The sequence below is a fragment of the Pristis pectinata genome, chromosome 3 (assembly GCF_009764475.1).
Source record: "Pristis pectinata isolate sPriPec2 chromosome 3, sPriPec2.1.pri, whole genome shotgun sequence".
Lineage (NCBI taxonomy): Eukaryota > Metazoa > Chordata > Chondrichthyes > Rhinopristiformes > Pristidae > Pristis > Pristis pectinata.
In genome coordinates this window covers 23,045,537-23,058,598 of record NC_067407.1, presented here as the reverse complement: position 1 = coordinate 23,058,598, position 13,062 = coordinate 23,045,537, and the positions used below count along the sequence as shown (strand labels likewise).

At 38.0% G+C, this 13,062-nt stretch overlaps 1 protein-coding gene across 3 annotated transcripts in view; it reads left to right on the top strand.

The window, feature by feature from the left end:
* Positions 1 to 13,062, top strand: part of usp24 (ubiquitin specific peptidase 24) — a 169,807-nt gene that overhangs the window by 81,695 nt on the left and 75,050 nt on the right. For 2 of the 3 annotated variants that reach the window (XM_052010648.1, XM_052010646.1), the window contains exons 27-34: positions 2,544 to 2,702; positions 4,296 to 4,381; positions 4,986 to 5,079; positions 7,052 to 7,210; positions 7,686 to 7,783; positions 9,158 to 9,253; positions 11,832 to 12,063; positions 12,621 to 12,783. In XM_052010648.1, the coding sequence (XP_051866608.1) occupies positions 2,544 to 2,702; positions 4,296 to 4,381; positions 4,986 to 5,079; positions 7,052 to 7,210; positions 7,686 to 7,783; positions 9,158 to 9,253; positions 11,832 to 12,063; positions 12,621 to 12,783 (1,087 nt within the window). The remainder of the gene's footprint in view (positions 1 to 2,543; positions 2,703 to 4,295; positions 4,382 to 4,985; positions 5,080 to 7,051; positions 7,211 to 7,685; positions 7,784 to 9,157; positions 9,254 to 11,831; positions 12,064 to 12,620; positions 12,784 to 13,062) is intronic. The other variant, XM_052010647.1, reaches the window with a different exon arrangement.

The following is a 13,062-nucleotide window of genomic DNA, read 5'->3' as shown; positions in this document are numbered from 1 at the left end:
CACGGTATCACCAAGTTATTTTGGATCCAATTCTCCTTTGATGCCATGTGTTCTAACGCTTTGGAGAAGCCTCCCATGTGGGACCTTGTCAAAAGCCTTAGTGAAATCCACGCAGACTATGTGAACCGCACTGTCTTCATCAATACATTTTTTGTTACTTTCTTTAGAAAAAAAATACAATCAAATTGGTCAGCTAGGATCTTTCCCTAACAAAATCATGCTGACTATATATGATCAATCCTGTCCCTCAAATTTTTCCAGTAATTTCCATTGATGTTGGACTCACAGGCTTGTAATAACCTGGCTTACCCCTGTTGCACCTCCTGAATAAGGGTTCCAGATTTATTATCTGGCATCTCACCTGTGGCCAGTGGAAGTTTAAAAATCTCTGTCAAAGCCCCAGCAATCTCCTTCCTTGCTTTCCAGAGCAGCCTGGGAAGCATCTCATCTTACACTGGGGATTTATCCACTTTAAGCCAATTAAGAGATCGAACACCTCTTTGGAATTTGATTTGATGTATTCAGCTACACAAGCTTTCAGACTTGATTGGTATAGTAACCAGGAACCTGGATTTAGACATAGAGTTGGAACTACATTGTGTAATAAAAAAGAATATGGCTTATTTCTATTTGAAGAGCTGTGTGTGATACTTTTTTGTAAAGGTTAAGTTTGTAACTGAGCAAGGCAAAGTTATACAAATGAATCAATCTGCTGTAAGACATTAAAAATAGATAGGAAATGTGAAAATGCCTGCCACATTGAATTAGCTTTCATTCCCCTTGAAGTACATACCCTGTCATAGAGGGAGCGACATAAACTCTGAATTCATTGTGGTGGGCTATGCAAAATTAACTAGTTCATAATGGTACATAAATGCTATGAAAACAATTTTTTTTTAACTGCAATCAAATTCTTAAACCATGAAAACTTGTTTATTGAACTTTCCATTTGCCATTGCACTTTTCAAAAAAACTAACCCATGCTTATGCAGTGGTTAAACTTTGAAACATTTATTCAGAATGTTGCCTTTAAATACTGTTCAGCAGATCTTATTTGGTTTCAATATTTTTCTTGCATGGACATATGTAGTTTCTTATTTTGATGAGGAATAGCCTTTTTCCTCCCTCCTTTCCCTAGATATTAGTCTGTCTCCTTCAAATCTTTCATTCAGAAAAGCTTTTCTTTTTTTTTTCTCCTTTTCGCTCTGTCTGGTTTCTATGACTGATCCATTGCACGTTCAAGGTGTTCAAAATATACCACCGTCATGTTCAAAACTTGCACGTCACTTGCTGTTTAGTGCCTGTGAGGATATTCCTGATGTGATGCTTTACCTAGCCACAGTGCAGAATAATATTTTTTTAATGCAAGTTATTAAGAGGAATTAGGAGATGGATTGGGAATTAGCAGGAACGTAAAAGAAGTGACAGATTCAAGACTAAATGGTTGACAATTTTATTTGAGCTCCTTAAGGATGTAACTAGAAGGGTGAATAAAGGAGAGCTTAATAGTTGTAGTATTTTTGTTTCCAAAAGGCATTTGGTAAGGGCCACATGAAAAGTTACTGCACAAAATAAGAGCTCATGGCATTGGTAAATTCTTTAGCAAGTATAGGAGATTAGTCAATTTAAAAAAAAGAGTTGAGGATAAATGGGTGGTCATAGAATAATATTTACAATGGTGTAGACAAAGGAATGAGGTGTGTTGCAGCCAAATTTGTAAACATGGGAATGATTCCAGCAATTTCTTCATTGTGTATTTCCAGCATCAGAGGTTTTTGTTTATTCTATTGGTTCTATTGTTAAATATCTCCTGTGTGACCATTACTAAGTAATCTGGATGTGTAGTTTGACCAAAATATGACCTAATGTATTCATAAACTTTCTGAGACTTCAGTTTTGCAGCTTAGTATTTTTAATCTTGCTAATGTCTACTCTGCCTAGAATGGTCATTGGAATTGGGTATCTTGAAAGTCTCAGATTTTCCAAAGTATCCATAGCAATGCCCACTTATATTTTTCTAAATGTATTGTAAATTCTGAGCTGGCTCCTCCAATTCCATTTCCTGAGTCACTAATGTAAACTAGAAATAGTAGAGAGTCCAGCTCTGATCCCTGGAGCACCCATTACATATTCATTTTCCCTTCAACTTGGATATACTTCCAATGAGCAATCATTTAACAGTTGGTGGAAAAAGATAATTGCAGATTTGTATGTATGTCAATGTGTTTGTGCCCATTTTGAAATGCTGGAATGATTACTTCAAACTGTTAGAAAATAGCCTATTGAAAATTAATGTACATTTCAGATAGTTTTGCAAAAATAGCAATGTGTGGCATAAAAAAAACAATTCTTGCAGCAGACCTCTACCATGGCAAGATTTTTGTCTTGTGTGTCCTGTCAGTCGAATATTTCCCTCCTTTCAATTCAAGTTCTTATGCATTATAAAAACTTCAGATTCTTAATGATAGTCAAACAATTTTGACATTGTCTCATTTCTGCTGTTAATTGCATGAATAAGTAATGACAGTTTTTTTTTCTTCCAGCTCACCATGAACAAAGATCAAAAGTTGCTTCACCAGTTGGGGTTTGCAGATGAGCAAATACTGACTGTAAAGATGCCCGTAATGGGTACACCTTCGGGAAGTTCAGTTGACTCATCCACTAGTAGTAGTGTATTCAATTCAGCATATGCCATGGAACAGGTTAGAGCATTTTGTAACTTGAATTAGTGGAAACTAATGCAAGTCCTTAAATGAAGGAAGATACAAATTGCTCATTTGATGTTGGACCTCACTTGTGTATATATAACTACTTGAATTGGTTACGTCCACATTACTCATTTTAAGCAAAAGGGTTGTAAAGGATTCATCTATCATCAGGCTGGTGTAATATTTTTGGGCAGTTTTCCCCATTGCCCCTCTTAGTAACTCTAATTATCACATGGCACAATAGCATAGTGGTTAACGTAATGCCATTTACAGCACCAGTGACCTGGGTTCAATTCCCACTGCTGCCTGTAAGGAGTTTGTACGTTCTCTTCGTGTCTGTGTGGGTTTCCTCCAGGTGCTCCAGTTTCCTCCCACGTTCCAAAGATGTACAGGTTAGGAGCTGTGGGTATGCTATGTTGGTGCCGGAAGAGTGGTGAAACTTGTGGGCTACCCCCAGCATATTCTCAGTAACGCAAAAAGACGTATTTCACTGTGTGTTTCGATATACATGTGACTAATAAATAAATATCTTATCTGAGCAGTAAGTGTTATTTGGCTTTGAGTAGATTGGTTAGATACTAATTTCTATACATTTCAAATTGTTAACGTAGCTTGGTGTTAGCTCAACTAAGTCCAAAACTTGTAAGTTCACGTTCCATTCCAGAAACCAGAGTACAGTAATCTTAGCTGACCTTCCTATGCATTAGTGACCTTCCAATGCTGGATGTGTTGTCACTGGGAAAAGATATTAAATCAACACCCAGTCTGACTTGGCCAAATGTAAAATAAGATATCTTTATTAGTCACATGTACATCGAAACACAGTGAAATGCATCTTTTGTGTAGAGTGTTCTGGGGGCAGCCCGCAAGTGTCGCCACGTTTCCGGCACCAACACAGCATGCCCACAATTTCTTAACCCATATGTCTTTGGAATGTGGGAGGAAACCGGAGCACCTGGAGGAAACCCACGCAGACACTGGGAGAAAGTGCAAACTCCTTGCAGACAGCAGCCAGAATTGAACCCGGGTCGCTGGTGCTGTAATAGCATCACGTTGACCGCTACACTACCGTGCCTGTCTATTTCAATGAAGAGCAAGAGTTCTCACCAGCATTGTAGCCAATTTCTTTAAGATTATCGAATCATCTTCTCATTAATATTTAAGGAACCTTGCAGTGTTTGTATTGGCTAAATGAGTTTACTGAGATTTGTGAAAGATACAATACAACTCAGTGCTGTACTGCAGTAGTTGAAGAGGAATGTTGCTTTCCAATATTCTTCTAAAATAGCATAGTTTTCCATTGGTCACTAAACATTGGGTGCAGTGTTCGGTGTGGATTATAATGAAAAGAAGCTAATAATAAAGTATGCTATTCAAAGTATGTGTATAGATGTCTACACATATGCTACGCAAATTATTGCTGCAATTCTAGAGAAGTATTTTTACTTGAGTTTGGTGCAACATATGTAGGTTTGAATACTCAATTTGTGCAGTATCTAGTCTGTTCAAAATTGATGCAGATATTGCTTGAGTTCTCTTTCTCCTCTGTTAGTGTGCATCTAACTAGTTTCTTTACCTTTGCAACAGGAGAAATCACTGCCTGGTGTTGTGATGGCACTCGTGTGTAATGTGTTTGATATGCTTTATCAGCTTGCCAATCTTGAAGAACCAAGGTGAGATTCCATAATTCCATGCAGAATAGTTGTTTATTATGTTATTTTTCAAAAGAAACCTCTGTGTAGAGTATTACCAATAAAAAAAAATATTTGGGGGGAGCAAGGAGGCAACCCTTTTGCCATTGATGCTACTGTATACATAGTTTGTATGAGGAGCACCAAAGATAATATGCTGTTCTCTGCTATACAAGCAGAGTCCTCATTTCCACTTGAGAACGCTACTAGAATGAGGAATTGACATTGTTATAAAGTGATGACATACGCCTCACACTTGCTTTACCCACATCAAACATGAGAGGAGCTGAAGTATTGATAATACCTCAAACACAAACTTTATCCTACTTTGAACTTTAAATTTGATCATTTAAAATTGCTTGGCTTCAAAATACTGAAGCAGGATTTAAAACAAAATCTGTTGCACAAAGGACTAAAATGCATATTTTGCATTTTTTTTTAACTTTTTGTAAACATTTAAAATATAACAATCAAAGTAAAAGGCAGTATTTGCAGAAAGCAACAGAATCCCACCAACTTAAAATTGCTGCAGCTAATGCTCCTTCAATCTCTGAGTTTTGAGAGTCTATTAATGTCGCTGTTTCAGGATAACGGTGCGTGTTAGAAAGTTGCTGCTGTTGGTTCCAACTGATCCAGCCATTCAGGAAGCACTGGATACACTTGATGCTTTAGGTAGAAAAGTAAGTAACCACTGTACTCTTCATTTTGTTTTCTAGTGTTATAAAAATTGCACTCTTTTGTCTTGTGGAAAAGCAGGGACACCCAAACTAAAGTTAATGCCTTGACTTTTTAAACAGCAAATTGTAGTCCAGAACTAAGGTGTGATAAGGTAACGCTGATCTTGCTACAATTGCACAAGGTAGTAAAACATCCACTTCTCTTATAATCACTAGCTGAGTCTATCTTCAGTGGGGTCTCTGCACAGGCAGTAGGAAAGTATCCAATTCCTACCCACGTAGCACCTTTAAATTAGAAATTTTGTAATAAATTCTCAACACCAATCCATACAGTTCTGATTTTTTTTTTGAGTAAGACCAGAATTCTACCAATATAAAAGTTTTATTGATATTCGTATTAATGGGCAAGTTCACTCTTCATCAAATCATCCCTATAGTGTCCATGCTATTAATTGACTTGGGTGGGGGGAAGGTTATTTTTCATGATGGAGTAGAGTGGTCATTGCACTGATGTGAGTCACTCAGCTCATCCTGCTTTGGGGCTGATCTGCAGTACGCCAAGGCTTGCATACCTTTAAGTGGATGAACGCTGACCATTCTCTTTAGAACCATTGACCACAACCAGCATAATTTGAACCTATAGATATTCCAATAGAGTATTTTTAAAAGATACCAAATAACCCTGCCCTCTCTACCAGGGTGGCTGGATTATCATGAAATACTGCCTTTGTCTAACATTTAACATTATAAAGATGTTTATTCCAGGGCCAACATCTTTAAAAGAAATTAATCTCCTTATATTTACTACAGAATTTTGATTGCTCTCTTGAGGAATTTGAAGATTTAAAAATGGAGATTGTAATGGAGTGTGGATTTGTATATGCTTCATTGTGGGATGCCGGTGAATATTCCAAAGATTTCATTTTGCAGAGGCTTGTGTTTGAATCAAAGGAGGCTGAGTGCCCATAAGGAACAGCTGAAACTTGGATTCTATGTTAAAACATAGAACATAAAACAGCACACTGTTGGAACAGGCCCCTCTGCCCACCATGTCAGTGCTGACCATCATGCCAATCTAAACTATCCAACCTGCCTGCACGTGGTCCTCTATTTCATGCCTCTTCATGTGTGTCCTAGCACCTCTTTAACATTGGTATGGTATCTACTTCTACCACCTACCTTGGCAACGTCTTCCAGGCAACAACCATTCTGTGTGTAAATAAATAAATAAAAGCAACTTGACTTTGTACACCTCCTTTAAACATTTGCCCCTCACTAAACCTATGCCTTCTGGTACTTGACCTTTCCACTCTGGGTCGGGGGGGGGGGGGCGGGGGGAGACTTTGACTATCTAGCTTATCTGTGCCTCTCATAATTTTATATACTATCAGTTCACTCCTTAATTTCCATTCCAGTGAAAACAATCCAAGTTTGTCCAACCTCCCCATATAGCTAATACACCAGCATCCTGGTGGACCTCTTCTGCGCCCTCTCCATAGCCTCCCCATCCTTCCTATAGTGTGGCGACTAGAACTGGGCACAATACTTCAAATGTGGCTTAACCAAAGTTTTATACAGCTCAACATGACTTCCCTATCTTTATACTTGGTGTCCTGACCAATGAAGGCAAGTGTGCTTTACGCAGTCTTTATCACCCTATCCACTTGCTGCCGCTTTCAGGGAGCTATGAACTTGCACCCCAAGATCCTACTGTACATCTATGCTTCCTCATTTGGCTTTGACTAGATTTGTTAGATTCTATTTTCTTTTTATTTCACATTGTCAACATCGTGAGCCCAAAAGTTGTGGTTTTGAGTTCCATTTTGGAAACCAGAGTACAGTACCTTAGCTGACTCTCCAATACATTAGTGTTCTTAGAATTGAAAATTTTTGGCCCCATAAATTTCACTTCACTTTCAAAATACAGTGCTTAAAACTTGTATCATCCCTTAAGCTGAGGCTTTTTTGTATTCAGCAGAAAACATTGTTGACTGATTCAAGTCACCAAACTTCCAAGTCACCTTCACTTTCTTCAAAGCAACAGCATCAGCCAAGTGCAAATACTATTCTGGAGAGCCTGTTCAGATCGTCGGCACCGGGAATGTCCACCTTCAGAGTACTTTATAACCTAGAGGTTTGAGCTATTCTTGTAATTTAGTTAAGACTTTATATTGCTGGTCTATTAACCCATTGTGGGAATTATATTGTATGTTGTTTGGTAAATTCTAAACACACACATTCCATCTTTGATTTCATTTTGATCCCAAAAGCTTGAAGACTTTGGCTATAGTCTAAAAGTCATGTTAAAAGAATGGGTTGATTTGCACAAAGGGATATTTAGTCATTTGAGTACCAGTCAGAATGGTTACATCAATTGCTCTATAGTTCTAATTATGATATAGGAAGTTTCTGTGAGGTATCCTTTAAGTTTCATTGTACAAACAAAATCATTCATAAAATTCAAAAAGAGAATGTAATCCGTGAGTCCATCTGGTTGAGGATATGAAATTGACTGACCTGAAAATTTTTAGTATTCATTCCTTTAGACCATTTAAGAGTGTAAGTACCCATTTGCATTTCTTGATTTTGACTTTATTCTGTTTGTGCAGGTTCTCAGTTCCAAGCTGATGCCTACGTCAGATGATGAGATGGCAAGGAACTGTGCAAAATCTTTCTGTGAAAATTTTCTAAAAGCAGGAGGTTTAAGGTGTGTTTGTATATTTTGTTTTTGTCTCTGGTTTTCGTTTACCCAATTTTTACATTTCATTTATCATAAAGCATCAGAAAGCAAAGGTTGGGCTGTTATTTTTTTCCTTATTTGTTGCCAAATGTTTTGGTAATTGGAGTCGTCACTCACAAAGACAATAGATCAGATCTTGTTGGTCTGTCTAGCAACTGGAATTGCCATTCGCAGCTCTCCCCACACTTGGTCTGGATGCAAAGGGCTAACCTCACTGGCTAGAAGCATTCCAGAATCCAGTGGCATGGTCTCAGCAGTGACATTGCCTCCTCTGATAGGAGATGTTTAAAGCACATAAATCGCTGATTTGTTTAAATCAAAGAACATAAAGTTGACAAAAACACAATGAAAATTAAAGTAATTCTTCTAAGTAATTTGCCTGCAAATCAATCTCTGTACAGTCTGGCACTGGATCTAAAGTGGTAATGCCCCAAGTTAGTCCTCAAGGAATCTCAGCAAAACTGGAGTATGTTGCTGGACTTTGGAGTCTACCTGCAGAGCTAACTGACAGATTGGATGTTGCAAATCTGTCTAAGTCCAAGTCTTTGCGTTTGACAGTATATGGACAACTTTCTAGGACTTGCTGTTTTTTTTAGTCCAAGATTTGGAAATGCTAGAATTAACTAATGAAATGCAGCTCTTTAAATATCTATTGTTTATTGTATTCAAGTTGCATTTTAGATGGCCTACCTGTTAACACACGAGGGGCTGAAATGGCACAACAACTTAATCCAGTTTTAAACTGGAGTTAAAGTATTAGCTTTTTCAAGCTCCACTTTGTTTTTGTTTGATCTTTCAGTATTGGCAGGGATATATGTTTGGAATTGAACCAAATACCAAATTGTCCAATTGCATTTATTTTTTTCCATTAGTTCTACATCTGTATATATAGCTTGCTGTCTAGGTATGATGAAAGTACCAGAAATCTTTTCAAGAATTTGTCAAAAGACACAATTAGAGACTATGGTTTCTCCTGCAGCTTTTAACTTGTGATTTCTCTCCAAAGCTCTGGCCTCATTCTTTAAGCATTTTTTTTCTGATAATTGCACCTAGTAGCTTTTTGCATGTAGCACATCAAGAAATTTATATTTACTATGTAATCCTTGTATTAGTTCCTTCATGGATAGGTCCCTGGAAACCATACAATACTAAATGTTGATGGGCATATGTTGCTTATTAATTGGCATCTTTATTGTTGTGTAACTAATTGATAGACTTTATTTAACAGGTTGTTGGAGATGCTCAACCAAATGGGTAATGTATTTGTGAAAATGATACCACCTGAGGAAATGAAAGGAAGTTACATTGATATTTGATAATCAAATAGTGTATTCTTTTCAGTTTGGTGGTGAATGTTATGCAGCGGGATTCCATTCCATCTGAAGTGGATTATGAGACAAGACAGGGAGTTTATTCAATCTGTCTGCAGCTTGCAAGGTGAGAGCCAATGTACACTGCATCACTCAAATGAAAAAAGTAATCATCTACATGGGGTGGGGGGGGTGGGTAGGTGCTCACAATGACTTATAAACATGTGAATAGTGAGTAAGAAAAGGATAAGTGTCAGATATGTCTTCAAATAACGTAATACGGCTTTCTGTTCCAAATCCTGACCACTAATTACATTTCAAAAAGAGTTTCTTTGTGATGTCCCCTCTAATTCTTTTGGTGATGGGTTTAAAATTGTGTGCACTGGTTGTTGACGCTTCAACCATTCAAAATACTCTCTCTTGTTTACTACCCCCTAAAGTCTTCATAATTATAAACATCTGGCTAATTGGCACTAAGCTGTTCATTAATAGATCAGAATGTCTTCATTAGTTTCAGCATTTTGATGTATAGCCTCATCTCACTTAGACCATCACTGAGACAAACACGGTAAAAATTAAAAAGATATGATGGATACTGGTCTACACGTGACCACAATACCACTCAAATGTGTCTGATTCCCAAAGTGGCCAAACAATGTTATCAGCTGTACCCAGTACTTTCAGAAGACCAAACAAATACTTATGAGGAGCAAACACATCTTCATTATGAGTTTATTAAAAATGTCTTGAGGTCCAGTGACTGTTTAATTAAGATGAGGCTATAACTCAACAATTTTGAAACTATTGAAATCATTCTAATCGTTAAACCAATGAAGATCATTCTGCCAAGTAACCAGATGTCTCTATTGATATTGGAAATCATGCACTACTTAAAGGGAATGTAAGCTGAATATGGCAGTTAATCAATTCTTCAATAGTTGCTTGCCCTTGATCTTTTTATGCATCATAACTTAAAATAATTCTCATCTTTTTACATAACTTTGCCATGTAAGTAAATGTTCAAGTTCTGCAATTCTTGTAGTCTGAAGGTATAAAGGCCTGGCGTACTAATCTGATATGTCAGAATAGTGGGATGTGACTTCTCAGCCACACTTTCTCTATTGGCGAGGAATGTGTGCTTTCAACCTGCAAAGGGGGTGTGGATTTTGGACCAAATATAATGTAGCAGATTGAGATAATGTTTTTAGATTTGGCTATTAAGGGATGTGGAAAAATACAAATAAACAGTGCAGATCAGCTATGACTTAAGAAAATGACAGAAATGGCTCAAAAGGCCAACTCTTGCTGCATGGCAAAGTTGCATATTTTAGCTGAGTTATCTGAGGAGATGAGGGACCAAATTCAGGTGATGCAACAGAATGGCTTTCCTAGGTGGCACAATGGCATAGTTGGTAGAGTCTCTGCCTCACAACTCCAGCGATGGGGTTTGATCCTGATCTCCACTTTGGTCTCTGGAATTTTCATGTTCTCCCTGTGACCATGTGGGTTTCCCCTAGGTGCTCTGGTTTCCTCCCGCATCCCAAAGATGTGCAGGTTGATGCATTAACTGGCTACTGTAAGTTATCCCCAGTGTGTAGATGAGTGGTAGAATCTGAGGGGAGTTGATGGGAACATAGGGAGTAAAAAATAGACTGGTGTAAATAAAGGAGGGATGGGCAAGATGCAGGATATGCCAGGAAAATATTAATTGTAGGATATTGTGATGGTGCTTAGGCATGAGGCAAGCTTTAAATTTTTGGTCATTTCCAGATTTGCTATCACCCTTTGCTCAATTCTCTATAAAATGGTTACATCCTCAATAATTGGATGCTTATTTTAAAACAAAAACAAAATGCTGGAAATACTCAGTAGATCAAATGATACAAGGGGGCAGGCATGGTAGTGTAGTGGTTAGCGTAACGCTTTACAGCGCCAGCGACCCGGGTTCAATTCTGGCCTCTGTAAGGAGTTTGTACACTCTTCCTGTGTCTGTGTGGGTTTCCTCTGGGTGCTCCGGTTTCCTCCCACATTCCAAAGACATACGGGTTAGGAAGTGGGCATGCTATGTTGGCACTGGAAGCATGGCGTCACTTGCGGGCTGCCCCCAGAACACTCTACACAAAAGATACATTTCACTGTGTGTTTCAATGTATATGTGACTAATAAAGATATCTTAATCTTAAAAAATAAGTTTGTCAATAACCTTTCAAAAGATGCTGGAACTTTTCTTCCCCCTTAACTCTTTCAAATGAAAGAAATTGAAATACTTGGAACTGTTGGAATGTATTATTACAAACCTTTCTTCAACTCTGCCTGTCTAACTTAGCCATAGGCAAAGATGGTGAGGAGCGGGACATTTTCCCAGAGAATTGTCATTTTTAACTTGAAAGGTAGTCCCAAAACCTTCCTCAGCATGGTTGCATGTGGTAAGTGCAATTTATTTAACCTGTTTCAGTAATAGATTGAAACGAGGTACCAGCCAAACAACATGAAGTTACACCTTCCTAGCATCTTGGAACATTTAGTTTTTGATGTGCTTTGTGTTGATATAGTATAGATCAATTTACTTCCTGAGCTCTTTTTACGTCCAACATGGATTTTGCTATAATCTTTGAAAATGAAGGCCTCAGATTATTTCAGATAACATTTGCAACTTTTGGGACACTTCATACCCATTTATCCAGACTAACTGATTCCTCCTTCAGGTTTCTGCTAGTTGGCCAGACCATGCCGCCTACATTAGACGATGATTTCCTGAAAGATGGAATGGAAGCATTGTCCTCGCGTCCATTTCGCAATGTTAGTCGTCAGACCAGTCGGCAGCTATCGATGTGTGGTGGGCAAGAAAAATCAACAATGAGACAGATGAGTGTGACTTCAGATCGGTCGTCAATAAGAATTGAGGAGATAATACCTGCAGCCAGAGTGGCAATACAGGCAAGTCAAATTAGTAACATTTATTTATAGCTGTGCGCAATTTATAACACAAGTATTTATGTATTAATTTTATTAGTATTCATCTCTTTTGAAAGTGCAGCATGTTTAATGGGAAGTTAATGATATGAGCAAGCTGTGTTCCTTTAAAGTTTTATTTCTTTTCTGTGGACCAGCTGTAAACTCACTAAAGTGTGTCCGTCAACACAATGGAAATAAGATCATTGTATTTACCACCAGTTACACAAGAACTAAGAAGAGATTTTTTTACTTCGATGTTTTCATTCTAATTTCCAGATTGGGAATCTTCATTCAGCTGAATGGGGATTCCAATCTTCTGACAGCTCTAGCTGGCTTAAAATCACAGAGCAGTCTGTCACTGAGCTCCTCCTGTAACTTTGCTCGTTCTACAAAAACACAGAACCATTGTCTTGGAACTGCTGAACATTGGCAGTTCCATCGAAACGACCGGTCTCAGCCCAACATTTGGTCCAGTATCCAGTCAGGGTGTGACTTGTGTATTTTTTTGTTACTCAGACCACACTTAACTTCTTTTGCAGACAATGGATGTGAATGATTTCACCTCAACAGTGGCCTGCTTCATGAGACTGACATGGGCAGCAGCAGCTGGGCGTCTTGACCTGGTGGGGAGCTGCCAGCCAATTCGAGAGAGTACCAATTGTTTATTTTCTGTTGGTATTCGAAATAGACTCAGCAGTTCAGGTGAGTGTAGCTCATGCTCTTTGAGCTTTCCCAGCTATTGCCTGTTCTGGTTTGAAGATTACCAGAGTAATAGATTGACAAATTAGATAACAGGATATTATGAAAATCTATCTTAGTGGATGATTTATGAAAAATCTGCTACCTGTGATAACCTTTGCAAATTCTGACAGAAGTAACAAAAAGATGTTATTTCACAGTTCTCTGAATCTTTATTTTCTGTATTTTTCTGTTGTCTCCCAATGTAGTATTTTTGGTCTTGATGGGTCTGAAAGTAACTTA